Genomic DNA, 21,041 nt, shown 5'->3' with positions numbered 1-21,041 from the left:
AATCTTAGTTTGATCTACCTAATATTGGACTAGAAGCAATGCTGCTAAACACATGTTCTAGTCATCTAACAAAATAATGATCAATGAATATAATATCAAAATTTTACCTCCCAAAACAAAAAAATACGATTTAAAAAAAAAAATAGAAAGAGGGACCAAATTAAAAAATATACAAAAGATTAGGGAGGAATGTGGCAATTTCGGAGTTTTTGGTTTCTCCTATTTAAGAGAGTAACACACAGTCAAATGAAACTCAAGGAAAGAAAAAAAAACAACCAAAAGCTAAGTTATGGCTTCTCTATCTTCTCTTCTATCAGTCTCCCCATATTCTGGATGCAAAATTCAGTCATCCATTATTCCTTTAAACAAAAGACATGGTGTTAATAACTATGTCTCATGCAAAGCCTCTAATCATATAGAAGATTCTGTAAACAAATTTGATCGTAGAGATGTGTTGTTTGGACTTGGAGGTCTTTATGGCGTCGCCACTCTCAGTGGCAATGACATTGGATTGGCAGCTGATTGGTCATTGTCGCCGGACGTCCATAACTGTAAACCATCGAAACCCTCCGCTGGCAAGAAGATGGACTGTTGCCCACCAAAGATCAATAAAATCATCGAATTCACCCCACCGGTTGTTCCAACACTCCGTGTTCGACCCGCCGTCCATTTGATGACCCCCGACCAAATCGCGGATTTGGAAAAAGGCATTCAAATGATGAAAAACCTCCCCGAAGACGACCCTTGTAGCTTTGCGCATCAAGCTAAAGTTCATTGTGCCTATTGCAACGATGCCTACAAACAAATTGAAATGTCTCCCCACAATAACATTCACAATTGGGTTGGAGATCCAGAGGCTACAATTCAAGGAGAAAACATGGGACATTTTCATTCGGCAGGAAAAGATCCGGTGTTTTATGCTCACCATACCAATGTGGATCGCATGTGGAATATTTGGCAGAAAATGAAGGATCAACCAAGAGATCACACCGACCCAGATTGGTTGAATTCCTCGTTTGTGCTTTACGATGAGAATCGAAAGGCTGTGCGTATCAAAGTTTCTCAGTGTTTGGACAGTAAAATCCTTGATATGTTTACCAAGACGTAAAGATTCCATGGAAGGACAACCCGCCAATCCCGCGGCCAAATCGGTGGGAAAGACGTCTAGGTAACTTGCCTCCAACCATTGACTTCCCTCAGATTCTAAGTTCGGACATAACCACAATGGTAGATAGGCCAGAAGTGGCAAGTCCTGAAGAGAGAATAAACAAAAATGAGGTGTTGGTGCTTGAAGATGTGGAGTTTGATCCAACTTTACCATTGCATTTTGATGTGCTTCTTAATGTTGGTGATGATGGGGAGGACGTGCGCGCAGGCGATATTGAGTTCGTGGGGACCTTCACGAACGTTCCGCACGGTCGAATGACGCATCACAAAACCTCTTTGCACTTTGTTTTAACTAAGAAGATTGTACAGTTGGGTTTGGAGGGTGATAAAAAAGTGGCTGTGAAGATTGTCCCCAATGTTAATGGAGGAGATAGAATCAAGATTGGAGGGATCAAGATTCAACTTGAAGACATCGAATAAGCTTGCCTTTTGGTGTCTTTGAATTTGTGTTATTATTGTGTTTTAATAAAAAATTTGTGGATACATCCCATTGTGTGTTTTACTGATTCAAGTTTTTCGTATTGCGACTTTAACTTCACTTTCATGTACGTACCTGTTGGACTTTAACTTCAAAATAAAATCAGTACCAAAATATGTGTACCGTGTTTGTCTTTTCGAATAAAAATCCAACTTCTACTGAAAGTGTTTAGTCATAGATTTTAATAATTGACATCTATATATTTATATACGTGTATTACTACAATAGAAGGTACATAAATGTATACAAAGGTTAAAAGTATTATTAGCTCATAAACTTATTTAATTTGTGTTAATATATAGTTACTAAACCTCAGATAATAATGTCCATGCGTTCGTAAAATTTTTATTTTTGGGTTTAGTAGATTCCTAAAGTATCAAATATATTTGTGTCTGAAGTGTCTCTTTCCTATTTGAAAATTTTTAAAACTATATGTTATATTGGATATTAAATTTAACCTGGTGTTGGATAGATAACATTTTTCTAAATTTAATGGATCCATTAACTACAATAAAATTTAAGGTTCCATTAGACAAAAAAAAAAAAAAAAATAGAAATTAAAAATCCTCATTTTTGGTTTTTGCTTGTGCACAGAACATGCTTTTTTCTTTTTTTTTTTTGGAAATAAACACCTAGCTCCTTCAAGGCACACTCTTCATCTCTAAATGCCCAGTTAATTATACCTCTCTAATCATACCCTCCCCTCCTTCATTTACTTTATTGTCATTTTTGGTGTTTTCTTTTTTAATTTTTTGTGGTTTTGTTTGTGGGTTTTTATGTTGTTGATCCCTTTATGCTCTTCTTTTTTTTTTTCACTATTTTTTTGAATCAAATTTTCCTTTATAACTATGAGTTATTTATGGTTAAAAAATTTAGTTGCTCTCAAAGATTTTCTTACTGTTAGGAACTTCCATTGGATGATAAAATGTGACATATGAAGTACATATAGAATTGAGTATGTGCACAACTACGAACAAGCCCATGAAATATTGAATAATGCTGGAGGGTTCAAAATTCTCCTCGGTACTATTTAGAATCATTTTCTAAAACTTTGAGCACTTAAAAGGAGTAACGCTTTAGGGACTATGTAGACATTAACTTCAAACCATCCGAACCAAGTGCATTTTGAAAAAAAAGAAAACCTATTGTTAAATTTTCTACCTTGAATTTTATATATTCCTGAGATATAAAATTGAAGTTCATAAATTTATTAAAATGTAAAAGTGAATGGGTATTTATAATGGAAAAATGATAAGAGAGAGATGTTTTAGTGTACCTCCCCACCATTATGAAAAAGGTGAATGAAATGTTTATAGACTTAGTTTTAATAAAAACTTGAAACAAAATGCCAAATAGACTAAAGGAATTATCAGTCACAATTTTCAAAATTCAAAGCTACAACAATCAGAAGCTAAGTACAATAGTTTTGTGATGGGTGGCAAACGTATAGTAGAGCTAAGTACTATGTGCAAATTACATAGCAAAAGCTTGTGTTAATTATCCATATTTTAAATGAATGCATTTCACGACTCTAGTATATTGGAAAGAAACTTTAGGAGGGATCAAAGATTTATCCAACACATTATGACCTACAAGGGATCAATGATATATTACCAGTTATGTCATTGATTAATACAAAAGACAGCAGTCTATTACTGCTGGAAGCTTCAAATTTTATACTAAAAGAATTTTGGTCTCTATCAATGAATAAAATATATGATGGCAGATCTTAATTAAAGTCCCTGCTAACTTTTTTTTCTTTTTTGTGTGTGGCCAAGAATCGTGGCTGAAAGCTTATCGTCTTTTCTGTCTACACAACTGACGTTGAAAGAAAAGAGCTTTTGCCCACAAAATTTGTTCCCATGAACAAAACTAGCATTTGATCTGCCCCATGCTTTTGACATGGATAGGATTTAGAAACTCTTCCCACGCATGGTTTTATAAATAGAGATGAAGATTTTTCCACATAAGAGCCTTTTATAAACATAAATAATTGAACTTCTCCTCACGCATGGTATATGTCGGGAGATAGTGTGACAATTAATTAATATAAAATTCAAATACACGTTTCAATTTCTTGTAACAAAATATATTCAACATTGTAACAACAAATTTATAAAAGCAAATGTATTCAACCCTCAATTCTTTCAAAATACATCGTCCAAACAAGAATTCTGTAGTCTTTGTTTCCTCAGCTATTAGCTTTTAGTTTGGCCTTACACAATGAACAAAAAAAAAAAAAAAAAAAAAAAAATTAAATACGCAAGAAGTGATTCGCTTGGTCAGTTGGTCTACACAAAAATTGTCCTTTTTGTCGTTTTAAAAAGTATATACACTTGAAAAGGAATATTAAAATCATCCAATAACGATACAATTATCTATAGTATATTGTTTATTACACATTTAATTGCAGTGTGGCGTAATAAAGTTTGAAAAAATTGAAATTCTAGTGTGTCCTTTCTTGCCTACCCTAATGACACATTATTATTGACCTTCTTTGCTAAATATTGATCAGGATTTGTTTGAGAGGTGACAGATGGTAATAGGTAGAACAAAAATGAGATCGTGGAGCATAGGTGTGAGAAAGAGGGTTTGGTTAAAAACTGAATTTGGATTACAATGTTTTATAAATTCTCATTCTACTACGAACATGAACACCAAACATGCCTTTTGATTTTGTTTCCAATGGTTTACATTTTTCATGATCATAAGTAGAAGAGTTAGAATTTTCAACCAAATTTTTGAAAACAAAACCCATTTAATATTAATTGTGAATTGTAAGGACCCAAGTGTCATATTTATGTGTAATGAATAATTGTGATTTTTTATGCATGTGAGTAAGACTTTTAGGGGAGAAAATTATTGCAATGTACTGCTAGTCTGCTACGACATATATCAATGGACGATAAACTTGGATGAGATGTTCACGAACTGATGTAGCCATTTAAATCTTCATCTAAATATTCCAATTAATTCTCTTTGTTGTTTTGTATGCACCCTTTTGATTTTTTCCTTAAAAGTGAAAACAAATCGACAATTGGTCCACTTTTTTATTCTTTGGCATCAGTAGTAATTGAAAATAGGAAGGCGTAATGTAGTTCAATAATAATGTTTGTAACACATCTTAATATGCAACACAGATAAAGGAAGAGAGTATATTATAAAAACACAAATGCAACACGTCAATAACAATGATAATGACAATTCCTTTCTTAATTTATTTATTATGTCTACACAATTCTTTTGAAATTTCGATCCATTTAACTTGTTTCTAACAATGTTGCCAAAATTGAGAAACTACAACCTCTTACGTTTATCTTTTATTAAGTGTTAGTTTCATAAATATAATAAAGTGTATACTTTGGTTAGTGGGTATGAGGAAGAATGCCTGGAACAACTTCTCAACTTCATGGTTTTGAGATCAAATCTAGACAATTTTATTTTATTTTTAATACCAAGATATTTACCAATAATAACAAAATATCACAACATGACAATATCAAATATATATATACATTTTTCTATAACATAATAACACAATGATTTAGGAATAATTTATATAAATGTAATAAAACACTAAAATATTTATGGCATATGTAACAAAAAAAAAAAAATGAAACGCATAAAAACACCATCTTGTATTTTCATAAATTTCATATTAGTCCTAGAAAATTTCGGATGATTCGTCACTTTTTTTTTTCTTCTTTGCCATTTCTTCATCTTCCCCTTCCAATTTTTTTTATATTTTTAATTAATTTATTCTTCTGTTTAAATCTCCTATTTCATCTTTATCAAGATGCTTTAAAGTTATTTTCACAATTGTTTCAATATTCTTCTTCATCTTCCTCGTAATCGACAATATCAATATTGTTAAATAACATTTTAAATTATCAACATGATCGTTTACCATGGTTAGCACAATCGTTAGATTTGAAATTTATTACGATCATTTATATTAGACTACACGACGATCGTCATAATCGACACGATCATTTACCATGATGATCAATACGATCGTTTACCATGCATGGTCAACACGATCATTTAAAGTATATTATTTCACTGCACAATCATCTATCCCTATAATATATCTTAAAGGATCATGTAGTTATGGTAGACGATCATGTATACAAATTCGACGATAGTTTAGATTATATTTTACGATCGTTTTGATAATTTAGATTTTGTACAAGATCGTATACCAAAATCATTTAGATTTGGTACAAAATCGTTTACCAAGATCTGAATGATCATGTATATTAATACCTTAATGATTATGTACCAATTAGCTTTTTGCGCGTGTGTATGACCGATTAATTGCAAGGTATTTTTGTTATCTTACGTTGTGGGCTTTTGGATTTTTTTCCATTTTCAAGAATGTTTTATATACCGTAAATATTTTTGCGTTTTGTTCTATTTTATTAAAAAAAAAATCATGGTTTAACAATGCACAACTATTTGCGAACAAATTTTTATACACATCTCCTACTTTAATTTCTTATCCAAAGAGAGATGCCTTAAATAAAAAAGAATTTAAAAAATCCCTAAACCCTAAAGTAAGATTGTTAAAGAAATGAGGGACCAAATTAATTAAGAATTACACAAAAGATTAGGGACGAAATGACAATTTTGGAGTTTTTCCTTTCTTTCTATTGAAGAGAGGAGAGAAAACACACAAATTATGAAATAACTGAAAAAACTCCAATGCTCATAAATTATGTCTTCCTTATCTTCTCTTCTATCGTCCCCTTATATTCCAAAGGCAAATATGAGCAATCATATATATCCATCTCTCTAACTCCAAAAAAAAGATATGCCCACAATAATAATTATGTCCCATGCGGAGCTTCAAATGAAGAAAATTTCCCACACTCCCAAGCTAGACGAAACTCTCTAACCAAATTTGATAGAAGAGATGTACTGTTTGGACTTGGAGGGCTTCACGGCGTCACGACTCTTAGCAGCGATAACTTTATTTGCATTGGCGGATTCGCTGTTGTCGCCGGATGTTCTTAACTGCGTGACAAAAGGAAAACACCAGCAGGGGACGATGGATGTTGCCCACCTGAAATCGAAGAAATTATTGAGTTTGTCCCCCCGGTCATTCCAACACCCCGTATCCGACCCGCTGCCCATACAATGACCACAACCCAGCTTGATGATTTGAAAAAAGGGATTGAAAAGATGAGAGCCCTTAGTGACGATGACCCTCGTAGTTTGTATCAACAAGCTAATGTCCACTGTGCCCATTGCAATGATGCATCCTTCTGAATCAGTAGCTAAAGTTCAAGTTCATAGCAACGCTTTATTCTTCCCACCTCACCGTGCTTATCTTTACTTCTTTGAGAGATTTTTAAGTTCTTTGATTGGGAACCCAGATTTTGCTATACCTTTTTGGAATTGGGATACACCTGATGGCATGTACAATATGACTGAACCCTACAACGACCCGAATTCATCGCTTTACGATAAGTTCCGCGATCCACTTCTCATGTTAAAAAAAAATTGCTTTATCTTAACTACGACAGAAAAACCGAAGACCATGGTTTCGACATTGTTGAATGTAAACTCCATTGGATGAAACAACGAATGAATGTTACGAGCGCCCGAAGGTTCCTTGGAAATATAGTTGAAGTTGGGAAGGTCCCCACCCACAATGACATGGGTAGCACATTGAACAATCTCCACATAATAACGTTCACAATTGGGTTGGCAATAAAAACATACGTGGTCGTATAGACATGGGAGATTTTTCGACCGCAGGACGAGATCCATTGTTTTACGCTCATCACGTGAATGTCGATGGCATGTGGAAGATTTGGAAAGAAATGGGGAATCAAGATCACACCGACGAGGGTTGGGTAAACTCGACATTTGTGTTTTACGATGAGAATCAAAACGCTGTACGTATCAAAGTTTCGGATTGTTTGGACAGTAAGAAACTTGGGTATGATTATGAAAAGGTACCCATTTCATGGAAGCATTTGAAGAAAACCCCGTTACCAAATAATAATTGTATAATTAATAGAGAATTATTCCAGCTGCCTCCAATGAAGCAAAGTTTCCTGTGAAGATGAAACCTAAGCTTGGTGGAGAAAGCGTCAGTATTGGAGGGATAACGGCTCAGCTTCAGCCTGTGTAATAATTTTAATTAAACTTTGGTTTGGTATTATGTATATGTGTGAGTGTTGTGTCTGAATAAATTGTGGGTTTTGTGCTTTTTATACGTGTGTTTGTTTGACTACTTAAAGTTACTGTGTAATGGGAAAATTCAACTTACACCTATTGGTGTAGGTATGAACCATTAGTCAATAAAATCTTACTACCGACCCATGTAAATGTGTGTCAGGAAACCTAATATGAAAAGTGAATCTGATTTGATTAGGTTGTCCCGGGTCTGTCAATCATTTTCTCCAAATTGCAGTTGTATGACTATTCTCGTATTAATTGCATGTCGAAGCAAATATGCATCGGATCAAGTAACGTGAAACTAGACAACGTACACATCGAGTATATCGTGTATGGAGTAATAGAAAAATGTTTTAATTTTTTCGTAATTTGTGGAATGAGGGAGCCTAATTTATTGAGTAAAAGTTGACCAAATTTTGATTGGATCCCTCAAAACCGGTCAACCTTAACAAAAAAAAAAAAAAAAGACTTCACAATGTGCCAAAACTTGTAGTATTATAATAATATGAAATTTTTCAAAGTGTATTATATCTTCTTTTTTTCTGAGAGTTCAAAAAATTTTATGAATGAAAAAAATAGGTATATTGACGTAAATTCTATGAGAACTACGTAAATGATTAAATCTTATAATATGATATATATATTCATATTAAGACCACCAATTGATTGGAAATTCTATTAATATATTGTCCACAAGGGTTGAATGACAAAAGGTAAACGATAGGAAGTTGGCTAAAGCATAATTAAGTGTATGGCAAAATTAATTAATAATAAACTTCTATTCTATTGTTGCTAGACGGAGACCAGTATTTGTGAATTGTTCTCTCGATCCATAAACTCCCAAAGGAGGCCCCAATCAAATTGCATTTGATAACATTTTTGGTGGAGGTTTGATAATGTTTTTGGTAGGACTCGATTCTATTAGAATAAGGAAATTGAGTGAATAAGTGTTATTCCATGGACTCACTCTTTTTTTTTTACACAAAAACACATGGGATTGAGAGAAAGTTGAGGAGAGGGAAACTTTCTCCAATTTCATGATATTGATATGTAAATGCTAATAACCTGGTTGAACTTCTAGCTAGCAGCTATGAGTAGAGCTAGAGAAAATGAGACTTTCTTTTAGAGATATAGATTCCAAAGAGAGAAGTGATAGAGAGGGAGAAGATAGACATTTTCTTTATAGAGATTGAAACTTTAATCTTCTTTTTTATTTATATATAAGAGAGTAGGAAACCACAACCTAAAACTTCAAAATACACACCAAGCTAATTATTAAAGCTTTACAATATAAATTATGGCTTCTTTATCTTCTCTTCTATTACTTTCTTCCTATTCTCAAACCAAAACCAAATCCTCCATTTCTTCAAACAAAAGACATGTTGTTGTCAATTATGTCTCATGCAAAGCAGCCTCTAATAATGGAGAAGATTCTGTAAGCAAATTTGATCGTAGAGAAGTGTTGTTCGGTCTTGGAGGTCTTTATGGCGTCGTCACGGCCACCAGCTCTGTGTTGGCAGCTCCATTGACGCCAGATATCTTTAACTGTCATATGGCGAAAACACCTGGTGGCATCAAGGATTGTTGCCCACCACAAATTGGAAAAATCATCCATTTCGTCCCCCCAAAAATTCAACAACCTTATGTTCGACGACCCGCTGCCCATTTGATGAACCAGACCCAAATTGAGGAATTGGAAAGTGGCATTAAGAAATTAAAACAACTCGATGAAGGTGACCCGCATAGCTTTTTACATCAAGCTAAAATTCATTGTGCATATTGCGATTATGTGTACAACCAGTTGGGGTCTATCACAGAAACTAGATTTGGAGTTCATAGCAACGCGTTATTCTTCCCATTTCATCGTGCCTATCTCTACTTCTTCGAGAGAATCTTGAGGCATTATATTGGGAACCCAAATTTCGCCATACCCTTTTGGAATTGGGATTCACCACCGGGGATGTACATGCCCGAATTCTACAACCGCCCATCTTCATCACTTTACGATCATCTCCGTGATCCACGTCACGATCCACACAAATTGATTTACCTAAACTACAATGGAAAAACCGAAGACCATTCTTTTGACGTTGTGGATTGCAATCTCCGTTGGATGAATGACCGAATGCAAGTCCAAAGCCCTCGAAGTTTCCTTGGAAGAGTTCTGAAAGCTGGAGAAACACCCAATCCCACTGATATGGGCACCATTGAACAATCCCCACATAATAACATTCACGATTGGCTTGGCACAAAGACCCCTCATTTTGAAGACATGGGATCTTTTTACTCGGCAGCGCTAGATCCGTTGTTTTATGCTCACCATGCCAATATAGACCGGTTGTGGAATATTTGGAAAACATTGGACGGGAATCCAAAAGATCACATTGACCCAGATTGGTTGAATTCCTCGTTTGTGTTTTACGATGAGAATAAAAACGCTGTAAATATCAAAGTTTCTGATTGTTTGGACACTGAAAAGCTTGGTTATGTTTACCAAGAGGTACCACTTCCATGGTTGCACATGAACAAAATCCCCACCCCAAATCCGTGGATAAGAACTGAAGAATCTGAGCCTCCAATCGTCAACTTCCCCCAGATTTTGAATTCGGACATAACCACAATGGTAGACAGGCCGGAAGAGGATAGGAGCGGTGAGGAAGTTGATGAGGTGTTGGTGTTGGAAGATGTGGAGTATGATCCAACTACTCGGGTGCATTTTGATGTACTTGTTAATGTTGTTGATAAGGCGCAGGACAGGTGCGCTGCGTTTCTTGAGTTTGTGGGCAGCTTCAAAAACATTCCCCATGGTCTCCACCACCATGATAAAACCTCTTTGCGTTTTGTGATAACTGAGGTCATTCAAGGGTTGGGTTTGGAGCGTGATAAAAATTTGGCTGTTAAGATTGAACCTATGGTTGGTGGAGAAGGTGTCACCGTTGGAGGAATTAAGATTCAACTTGAGCCCCTTCGATAAACTATTCAACTGGTAATATTAGTGTATTTTAAACGTCGTCCATTTTTGTGCATCTCTCCTCATCATTTACATAAAAGAAAATGTTAAAATATCTTGAAGAAAAAAAAAAATTATCAAATGACAAGTTTTGGCTAGACAATTTAATAAAATACACAAAAATTAGTGAGAATCAATATCTTTTAACTTGGGGCTTTGTATGTGTGCAGTCTTTCAATAAAATGTGGCCGCTTCAATTCATATTTTAATTCCTACAATCCAACCTGCATAATCTTTCTGTTTATATGTATTTATTATACGAACATGTATGGCAATTACTTTTATTTAATGTTATTGTAATGGAATTTTAACTTTCATTGTGTTAGTATATATTGTAAGAACCCAAGTTGCTTGCTTAACTAATGAAATCAGTATCTAGATGTGTGAATTAATTACAATAAAAACAAGTTTTCAAGACTAAAAAAAACTGTCATAAATACATTTTTTACTCTTTCAGTCCTGAAAATGATCATTAAGAAAAAGGCATCAATGAGACACATCTGTCATTCTTGAATGTTTCATAATTTTCTTATTGTAATCCATAGTAAGCATTTACTAACATGTATTACTTGTTATGGTAATATTCTCACGAAAAATTATAAGTTTCTATAGATATAAATTACCCAAAAAATGACTTTTTTGTCTATTAAATGTTTATTGTTGACATTTAAAATTTATCACAAATAGGGTTTCTTTTCTGTTTTATATAACAACAAAGTAGTGGTGTGGTTACTAATCCACTTGAATGTAAATTATATAGTAATTATTGTTAAATAATATTTATATCATGATAGTTTAATTTCTATATGTTGTCATTGAAGTACATATATGTGTGCGTCTATATGCATACTTATATACATTATTGATACTTATCATCATTGGAGTAGCATACTTATATATATAGTAACTAATGTTAAATCAATTGTGTATGTGCATATGCATGTGCATATCCTTATGTGAATCCAATACTTCGTTGAGAGAAACCTTTGTTATTGTAATATCTAATATGTGGTTTATTTTCACTCAATTTATTAGATTGATTTTAAAATGAAAAAGAAAAAAGATGATGCAAACCATAATTTTTTTTCCAGCTTGTATATGTGTCTTATCCTCACACTAACCTAATTGAAAATTTGAAGGTGCAATTGAAATAGGTGAGAATGTAGTAACCCTATGTAGTAAAGTGAAGATTAAGTTAAATGAGTTGCACCATATATATAAATATCAATATATAATAAGTTACATATCAACTTATCAAAAAACTATATACTTAATTAAAATTTTGAATGATAGCAATACTAGCTATATTCACAATCATTCTTTTTTTTTCTCTTCTAATTAGCTAGAATTTGTAGGGATATATAATAATGACATGTATAGCAATATTTACAAAAAATTCCAAACATATTATATGGTTAATAGACTTCCACCAAAATCTATTTGTAAATTGTTTTGCATTGGACTATATCTTGAAATATTTTCACTTGATTGCTATAATTTTGACAACTACAATAAATTAAAAAAAAACAAAAAAAAGACTATTTCAATGGTTAACAATAGTTTTTAAAAGTGTTGGAATCACATAATAACGGGAAGACTATTGCATCACATCTTATTGTTAGTAATCACTAGTCTGACCGCATAGCATGGAGATTTGTTAGGCGAAGGAATTTGTACTTAAAGCTTTACTGGGTACTTGCATTTTACCTTGACGTTGACATTTTGTAAACTCTTCTACATATTAACGAAGTACTTTCTTTCTTAAGTTTTTTGGTTGAAACATTTGATGTGTTATGAGTTAATTAGTCATTTAAATACGTTGGAGGACTTGCGTTGGAGTTGGTTCATGCAATATATCATTTAGGCGATATAGCCTTTGGTCAGAGTAAGTGTGTTTCTTTGAATAAAGTCTTCCATTGAAGGCTAGCTTATTTAGTCTATGCCACTCATTAAAGAGAATGAGTTGTAGAATTTCGCTTACTAGGCGTCCAACGTATTATCTCGCAATGAGAATAGACATTGAGTGTTTGGCGGTCACAACCCACTTGGTCGCATGAGGAGGTCTTAGGAGGGAGTGTGGAGTTTATGACAATAATGTTTCATTCAATAGCAACACTTTCGTTTGTTTATAACAACAAATGTTCGGTTGTATATAACCACACTATACATGACTTATAGAAACAACTAAGGCTTTCTATTGCAATAATATTGAAACTACGTACTGTAGGTGTGGGTCTGCGATGTGAAGTGGCCAATCTGGTTCCCAAGAGGAGGAAAATTGAGTCATCACCAATTTTGGTTTAGAGGGTGTGATTGGCCGACGTCCAATAATGTATGGGAAAATGGTGTACAAACAAAAATAAAGGATATATTAAGGAAAATGACCTTGAAGAAAAAAATTATTATTATGTAGATTTTTAAGTCTCATATGTCACGATTAAAACAAGTAGTGAGTGAATTCAAAATTCAAAACACCTGTTTTTAAGTAAATGGATTTTCTTTCAACAGTAGAAATAAAGGATATGTAAAAGGATAAGAAAAATAAAGATGATGAAATAAAATATGGGACAAAGTTAGGGTTCTACAACAGCCACTAGCAAGGACAACATTTTAGGGTTCTACAACTTTAACCATGAGTTCAGCCTCCTTCATATGGAGCTTAACATATTCTTCAAAATGAAAATCATAACATACAAACACTGAAGAAAGTACACTAATATGTTGATTGATATTAAAACATGTGAAGACTAGTTTATTAGACTTCTACTTTGTAAATAAGTTGTGTATATATAATATATGTAATGTATGCATAGCATCATAAGAGCTCATATTAATTACATAGTTTTTTTACAGGGTCCTATCCAGATAGAGGAAAAAGGTTTAGCACTTCAACATAAATGTCAAACGTTACTCAATAAATTCATTCCAAACAGTAAAATGCTAGATATGGTGTAAGACCAACCACTGATCTCACATGATTCAGTGTTTTAAAAAAAGTTCTTTTTTTTTTTTCTCTTAACAGCCAAAAAGAAGAAGAAAGGAGGGGAAAACAACTTTAAAAGAGGGGAGAGAATCATAGGTGATGAGATTCACTCTCTATTTCTACAGCCAATTCTCTGGTCAGTCTATCAGCACGGTCGTCGTGTCCACCGGCGAATGTGTAAACTCGGTATGCGAATTGGAATGCCCTCCATAGCATCTTTGAAGATGCCTTGTTCGAATTGTCAGATCGGCCTCCTTTTCGGCTCTTCTCTGCTGCTGCCTTCAACTCTCTTTTTTCCTATAGATATAAATCAAGCACACAGATGAAATTAGAGCATTTTTAAATATAGAAAAGTATTTACAAAATATAGAAAAATTTTATGTTTCTAACCGTTAATGTCCTGTCCATAGGAATAAAATTTGAAACTTTGCTAGTCATTTACCATAATAATTTCTCGATGAAATTTATTATTTAGCTGATCAGTTAAACTTTTAATTGAGTAATAAAGTTTGGGAGACCACCTTCAACGCCAACTCCATGCAGCCAGAAGAAACGTCCACCATTGATTCCTTGATCCGTATTAACACACTGAAATCAAATTGAATACCGTGACCCCGGAATCTCTTTGATTCTTCATCCTTGGTTCGTTCAAGTGCATCGACTTCTCCTTTGATCTGTTTTTCATAGCAGAGACAAAAGCAATTGTTCATATACGACATGGTGCAACAGGCTGAGGCTGATGAGATATAGTAAGCTCAATCCTCAATTCTTCAAAAAAATCTAAGCAAAACTACCTTAGTGAAGTAGTTTTCGACTCGGTCCAGAAGCGCTCCCATGGGAGAAACAAACTTCCAATTCTGTAGCTGAAAGACAATTGTATCTAATTTTAGATATAATGCTGCTGCAATTCTCAAAGTTTCCAACTTTTTTATGGGAAATCCTTCAAACCTTGCTAGTACCTACAATATTGAGACAATACAAAATATTCTTCTGAATAAAACAATGTTTGAAAGCAAGATTAGAAACTTAGACAAAGCAGAATTTGTACAAACCTGTGATTCATCAGTTAAATTCTCTAGTACAGATTCCACTTGCTTGTGGAAAAGGAGCAGGTCCTTCATGTCTGATGATTGGAAAGATGAAATGGAAGGTTTAAGCGCCGTGATCGATTTTGCGTGTTTTTTAACATCTTCTTCAATTTGCTGGAAGTATGCTGATCTGAAACACCCCAAGAAAAGAAACAAAATTTATGTATATGCTGCATATTTCAGTACTTTGTTTCCTTCAGAAGTTTGTTATTCTATTGCATTTGTTGTGCACTTTAAGAAAGAGAAGCTCATACCTTTTTGTCATCTCTGCCAATGCATCAGCCATTCCTTGTTTTCCTCCGTTACTGTTCCCGACGCCACCTTTCCTTCCATTAGCCGATTTAAGATTTTGATTGGATCCCTCCACCTTTCCTTTGAGTGTCCGGTAAAGATTTCCCAAATGATGAGATCTTTTTAGTTTGGTAGAGGCTTTCTTGGCGCGCAAGGACCTTAATGCACCACCTGGTGGCGGTGGTGGTGGAGCAAACCCATTGCCTTGGGCCATCCCAGGAGGGGGTGGTGCTGGACCTGCACGCCCTTTTGAGGGCGCCATAGGTGGAGGTGGCGGTACACCTGCTCTCACCATCGTTCCAGTAGTGTTTGATGGTGGTGGTGGTGGTGGTACACTGACTTTGATCGCTGTTTCGATTACCTTTAACAATTGTGGAGGTGGAGGAGGCACATTTGGCCCTGCTGCAGCAGGCTGTGCTTTCATCTGAGGCACTGGAGGTGGAGGAGGTGGCTGTGAAAGTTGTTGAGCTAATACTGCATTTTGTTGCATCATTGGTGGTGGTGGTGGAGGTGGTGGCGTTGGCGTTGGCAGTTGCAGGGTGACAAGGGAGGGTTCCAGATCTCGGGCAGGCGGTGGGGGGGGAGGGGGAGGGGGAGCCATCGGGGGTAGCAGCGGTAAGGGCTTTGATACAACAGTTGGTAAATCTGACGTAGGCAATTCTTGAACAGTTGCAGTAGCTTGGGAATCAAAATCATCGGTTCTCTCAGCAATGTCCTTTTGGCTATTTGTCCTGTTCAAACACAACTTCTCTTCTTCGATATCAATCACTTCAATTTCTTCATTTCTATCTGCTTTTAGACTGGCTGTCCTGCTTAAATTCAATTTTTCTTCTTTGTTATCAAACACTTCGATTTCCTCATTTCTATCTGCCTTTTGACTAGCTTCCTTGCTCAAATCCTTCTCTTCTTTAATATCACACACTTCCATTTCATTATTTGCATCAGCAGCATCAGTGTTTTCAGAGGGGAGCTTGTCATCCAAATCCATCATTGATTCCTCAACGATCGCCACTCTGGTTGGGGCGGGGCAGACATTTACTCCGCAGTGAGACAACCTAGGAAGCAAAAGGTGCTTGACATCAATGGGGTTCAACTTTTCCACTGCTTGAACTCTAAGAGACCATAAAAGGGGAGAGCTACAAGAGACTTTCTCCTTTTCAGAAGATTTTCTTTCACTGTTTCGAAAGTTTGCAAGGACGGATGTCGGAGTTTCTGGCGAAGAGCAGCAAGAGCTATTGGTTTCGGAGCATGAATCTGTCGAACTTGAGCTCTTACCAAAGGAACTAGTTCTTGAATAAGAAGAGTCCTTTGAGTTAACAAATTCGTCCATCGCATCAAACCTTTCGTTCGCCATACTAACGATGCAATCAATAATACCCAACACAGATTCAACTACAAAAAGGAAATGTTTTTATCAATTATGAATCTTACATTCTCTACAAAATTAAACTCTAGAAAACTTGAAAACTGACCAATTTCTTGGAAGCTGGAGTTTTCCTGAAATGATGACAAATTATATTTAGATTTGTCTCTCCACTCATGGTTCAGCATCCACGAATCGCCAATCGATTTCAGTGCAGTGCAGAAGTAGGCAAGACTCTGATACATGACATTATTTCCTCTAAGTTTCTAACAAACACCATCACGTACACTCAAGAACATAATTTCATTACCAAGACATACCTGTTCAATACATGTCGTCTTCATTTCGGAATATTGGATATCCGAAATGATTTCGGGATAAAGCTTTTGAAGATCTTCCATCGTTCCCACCACCAGCTGCCACAAAACCCATCAGAAATCAAGATATTTCAAACACATGATGATAGAAAAAAGCAATCTGCAAACAAACCAAACAAATACACAAGAAATATCCATAACAGAAGAGGTACAGTTCTTGATTCCTTGGCCATTAAGCAGCTAGGAAATCCACATTTCATTAATATTTGGTCAACTAGATTAAATTTAAAAGAGTATATGATCCAAAAGTCAACTTGAATATCATAAGAAATATGAAAAAAGAATTAAGTAACATAAGAATTAAAGAAAAGTTACCTCATTTATAGAAGCAGAGCGTTCTAAAGAAGGCAAATCAATGATATCTCTAAGAATCAAAATTTTCTTCCTTAGCTCCATCATTTGAACAAAATTATCTTTGCATCCTGAAGACTTCTTACTTCTAGCACCTTTGGAAAGCTTCAGTTTCTTAGAATATGTCTTTGAGAACACGTAAGAAGAGCTCTTCATTGTCTACAAAAACAAAAAATAAGCCAAGTCAAAGCCTTATTTTCTTCATTTTTTTTAATCAAGTTCAAAATTCTTTTGGCTGTTCTGTTTGATCTCATGTTTTGGGAAAAAAAAGAAAAGAAAACAGGGGATTGAAAGTCCCAAAAGGGAAGAAACAACCATATGATGAAAACCCCCAAATTTCTACAAGAATCAAATTTTCTAGGAATCCAAACCAAAGCAAACAAAAACCCCCAATTCCATTTGAGCCCCAAGTCCTCACGTTTGCTCGATGATGACACCAGAAAATCTGAGGGCGCATAAAATTATTGAACAATACAAGGAAAGATCAAAGGAAAGAAAATGGAAAAAAAGCTTTGACCTTCTTTAAGCAAACCCACTTCCCCATAGGACAGATGGAAAATGAAAGAGAAGAATGAGTCTGGAAATGGGATTGTTAAACATTAGAACATTCATCATTACACAGAGCTATAGAGACAGGGGAAAAATGCTAACAAAGCTTTTAAAAAATGCTATGGATTTGAGAAATATTAGATATATATATATATATATATATATGGAAAGATAGAACAAACCTCGAGTCCATAAGCCTTTTTACGAAACAGCAAAGGGCCTAAACCACACCAGCCTCCGGTAGCCATGAAATGTGACCAAAACAAGCCTTTAAAAAGACTTGAATGGCACAGAAAGAAAAAAAAGATAAATATTTTTAACTAACGCAGATGAAATAGTGGGGTGAAGGAAAAATTTTCAAATTTTTTACAGAAAAAATTTGTTTTTTTATTCCTCTGGTCAGCTGTGTTGAAGGTTTCTCAAGGGGAAAATGAAAACCAACCGTTCACAAAACTTATTTACATAAAATTTTATATATACAGATCCAACAAACAACAAAAAGATATATATTCTAAGGCCTTTTTTTTGTTTTTTGTTTTTTTTTTTTGTTTTTTTTGAAGCACAACACAGAAGGGGAAGATTCAAAATGGGATTGAAAAGAAAGAGCTTTTTGGGTTAGGATTGATGGAAGATCCTAAAGAAGAAGAAGAAGAAGAAGAAGAAAGAAGGGAAAAAAGAAAAAAAGAAAAAGAACCAAATGGAATTTACTGCATTGGAACCTTCTCTATAAAGAGACAAGCCAAGAGAGAAGAAGAAAAAACAGTGGGATTTTAAGGAGAGGAGCCAAATCCTTCATACAGAAAAGCTAAAATTTAGATAATTTTTTTTTTATGTCTTTTAGTTTTTTGGGTAATTAAATCTTTGTTGATTAAGATTGGCATTACAAACGGATAGCCAATCCATGGTTCCTAAACTACAGGAACTCAATGTCTCCTATAAATGTTGGTTTCGTTGACAGCCAATTCATAACAACAGTAAACTGATTTTTCCAAACTTTTTGGCTTAGATATTGCTTTTCTCAAAAAAAAAATTCTTTAACCAATCCTTTCTAACTTTCTAAGTTTTTTCCAACTCATCAGATTTTAGTTTTGCCTTTTAACTCTTATTCTCTCTAGATTCTTTTTTTCTTCTCAAATTAGAAAGTTTAGGAATGCCAAAATAATATCTTTTGATTATAAACCAACTGCATTACATTCAAAAAAAATATGTTTTGCTCAATTGGGTTTTTGCTATATGTGTAAAAATTGAGGTATAGATTGGTAACAAAAAAAAAAAATTAATGTTTAAAAACTACTTCTGTTTTTAGTTAATGTGAGAAACAAGAAAATTATTAGCATAATTTAAATACTAAATATAGACTTAGATTTTATTTTTTAATCTCTACTTATATACGGTGCTTGTTTAGGGAGTTTAACAATTTGTTGTGGTTTGTTTTAGTAGCAATTAGTTAGAATTAGTTTTCATTTCTTTATATTATCAAGTTGATTAAAAATACAAATGAAATAGTTTTATTAAAAAAATGCCAAAAACTGAATAAGATATACTTAAAAATTATTATTAAAAAAATGGTGGAATATGGAGTGTTAATAAACCATAAAAAAAATTGTTAAAAATCATTGTGGACTTCATAAATAACAATGGATTGGTTAAAATAAGGTATAATTATAAAAGAAAGGTCTCAACAGCTTATAAGAAAAATTGTTTTTGTAAACAGACATACAGAGACATCGTGGGGTTCCATAAACACGATGATATATAGCTTCTTTCTTTTCTTTTTTTCTTGACCTTATTTCTCTATAATGGAACCCACATCCCACACATCTATGGGAGGTAAAAGATGTAAAAGAGGGAGTTTAGTCTTTGGATCAATTTGTAGTTAATTATACTTGGAAGGGGTATTCATATTTGGGAAGAGGTGAGGAGTTAGATCAATGCATGGATGCATGGTTGTCTCTCCACACGGGTGTCTTCGTCCGTTTGGTTGGGTGTGGTGATGTAAAAGGAAACAATTTATAATGTTTTTATTCAAAAAAGTTCTATTAATTCGAATAAGAAATGTTCAATGCTACGCTACCTTCCACACGTCAAACACAAAACGAATGCACGTTCAGTGAAAGATGGTGTTTCATATTCTACCGTTTTGGTATACAAGGCTTATATAAAAACATTTGCTCCCTCCCTCTCAAGCACACACAGCAAAAAAATCTTTCTTCTCCTCTCTTGTTTGTAATTTACTTTTATGAGTAATGAGTATTACCATACGAATTCAAAAAGGGTTTTCTATTTGAACCAACGTATATAACTTTTGTGGTTATTATTTTTTCTAAGGATTGCATGATAACTTCACATTTAGAATTACTTGCAAAAACGAGGGCAAAATTACGAAACTTGTTAAAAAGTTTGTGATTTGTAGATTTTCTATTTTGACCGTCAAACTATTGTTTTCTTTTTATTGATGGCCTTGGTGTAATATTATTATTTTATTGACGGAATAATATGTTTGGAAGGGTGAAAAGAAATGGATTTGGAATGAATTTTAATTTCAAGTTTATGTTTGAAATAATGGAGTGTTTTGGGTCTCTAACTTCAATCTCAAACGGATGATTTATCTATTTTTATGATTTTCAATTCAATTCTGTATCTTCATGCTTCATATTTTCATTTTTTATCTTTACTCTCAATTATTCACTAGTTTGAACACTCCTAGAAATTCGATAATTGCATTTGAACACCAAGACCTAGGTTCATTTCTAATATAGGATTAAGCACATGCACATGTCTTAAAAAACAGAAAATGTTTGCATTGTCAAAAGATCAAACCCAAAACCTTGCAAGGGATCAGAGGCACACCATGATCATTGGAGCAACATCCTAATGTGATCCAAAGTACCGAAGGGTTTCTGAAAAACAATAATTTTTCGTTTTCAAAAGCGTTTTAAAATTTTTTTGAAAAGAAAAAACAGAACACTCAATTACTTTATCTTCTGAATTCCTTTTCAAAAATTAAAAACAAAAAACAAAATTTAAAAACCAATTGAATAACAAAAAAAAAAAAAACCCTTACATTTAATAAATTAAGATACATTTGATTTGATCTATTTTTCAAATGTTTGTATGTAACTCGATATTTTGTTCAATGAAGCGGATTTAATGTGGATGGCATAGGATTGTCTCCCTTGTGGAGATATATGCTAT

General features: G+C 34.0%; 4 protein-coding genes across 6 annotated transcripts; 3 read left to right on the top strand and 1 right to left on the bottom strand.

The window, feature by feature from the left end:
- The first annotated feature begins 289 nt into the window (after window positions 1–289).
- Window positions 290–1,108, top strand: LOC101219500 (polyphenol oxidase II, chloroplastic). The gene has a single exon (XM_004146595.1). It carries the CDS (start codon window positions 290–292, stop codon window positions 1,106–1,108), a length of 819 nt encoding a protein of 272 aa, XP_004146643.1.
- Window positions 1,109–7,386: 6,278 nt separating this feature from the next.
- Window positions 7,387–7,787, top strand: LOC105434462 (polyphenol oxidase, chloroplastic). Its single transcript, XM_011650143.1, has 2 exons — window positions 7,387–7,608; window positions 7,674–7,787. The coding sequence occupies exons 1-2, from the start codon at window positions 7,387–7,389 to the stop codon at window positions 7,785–7,787; spliced, it is 336 nt and encodes a 111-aa protein (XP_011648445.1).
- Window positions 7,788–9,123: 1,336 nt separating this feature from the next.
- LOC101219021 (polyphenol oxidase, chloroplastic) lies at window positions 9,124–11,045 on the top strand. The gene has a single exon (XM_004146593.2). The coding sequence runs from the start codon at window positions 9,132–9,134 to the stop codon at window positions 10,806–10,808; it is 1,677 nt and encodes a 558-aa protein (XP_004146641.1). The 5' UTR covers window positions 9,124–9,131; the 3' UTR covers window positions 10,809–11,045.
- A 2,566-nt stretch (window positions 11,046–13,611) lies between these two features.
- LOC101218792 (uncharacterized protein At4g04980) lies at window positions 13,612–18,616 on the bottom strand. 3 transcript variants are annotated; one of them, XM_031880393.1, is made up of 10 exons: window positions 18,029–18,616; window positions 17,815–17,874; window positions 17,262–17,456; window positions 16,890–16,985; window positions 16,679–16,805; window positions 15,170–16,598; window positions 14,880–15,045; window positions 14,622–14,690; window positions 14,349–14,501; window positions 13,612–14,124 (listed from the first exon to the last, which is right to left on the bottom strand). In XM_031880393.1, exons 1-10 carry the CDS (start codon window positions 18,092–18,094, stop codon window positions 13,918–13,920), a joined length of 2,568 nt encoding a protein of 855 aa, XP_031736253.1. In that variant the 5' UTR covers window positions 18,095–18,616; the 3' UTR covers window positions 13,612–13,917. The 3 variants fall into 3 exon arrangements, with proteins under 3 accessions (XP_031736253.1, XP_031736251.1, XP_031736252.1); XM_031880391.1 differs by having other exon boundaries at window positions 14,622–14,786; window positions 18,029–18,612; XM_031880392.1 differs by lacking the exon at window positions 17,815–17,874 and having other exon boundaries at window positions 14,622–14,786; window positions 18,029–18,611.
- Between the last annotated feature and the right edge of the window lie 2,425 nt (window positions 18,617–21,041).

This window comes from Cucumis sativus, chromosome 1 (genome assembly GCF_000004075.3).
Source record: "Cucumis sativus cultivar 9930 chromosome 1, Cucumber_9930_V3, whole genome shotgun sequence".
Taxonomy (NCBI): domain Eukaryota; kingdom Viridiplantae; phylum Streptophyta; class Magnoliopsida; order Cucurbitales; family Cucurbitaceae; genus Cucumis; species Cucumis sativus.
This window is presented reverse-complemented; position numbering and strand designations above follow the sequence as displayed.

Bases quoted from the DNA above. Each gene is read 5' to 3' on its own strand.
- LOC101219500 (XM_004146595.1), top strand. From the start codon at position 290: ATGGCTTCTCTATCTTCTCTTCTATCAGTCTCCCCATATTCTGGATGC.
- LOC101219021 (XM_004146593.2), top strand. From the start codon at position 9,132: ATGGCTTCTTTATCTTCTCTTCTATTACTTTCTTCCTATTCTCAAACC.
- LOC105434462 (XM_011650143.1), top strand. From the start codon at position 7,387: ATGGGAGATTTTTCGACCGCAGGACGAGATCCATTGTTTTACGCTCAT. The intron at 7,609-7,673 runs GTACCCATTTCA...TATAATTAATAG, and splicing joins TTGGGTATGATTATGAAAAG to AGAATTATTCCAGCTGCCTC.
- LOC101218792 (XM_031880391.1), bottom strand. From the start codon at position 18,094: ATGGCTACCGGAGGCTGGTGTGGTTTAGGCCCTTTGCTGTTTCGTAAA. The intron at 16,986-17,261 runs GTAACTTTTCTT...GTTTTGTGGCAG, and splicing joins GCTCTGCTTCTATAAATGAG to CTGGTGGTGGGAACGATGGA. The intron at 14,787-14,879 runs GTTTGTACAAAT...TCAATATTGTAG, and splicing joins ATTTAACTGATGAATCACAG to GTACTAGCAAGGTTTGAAGG.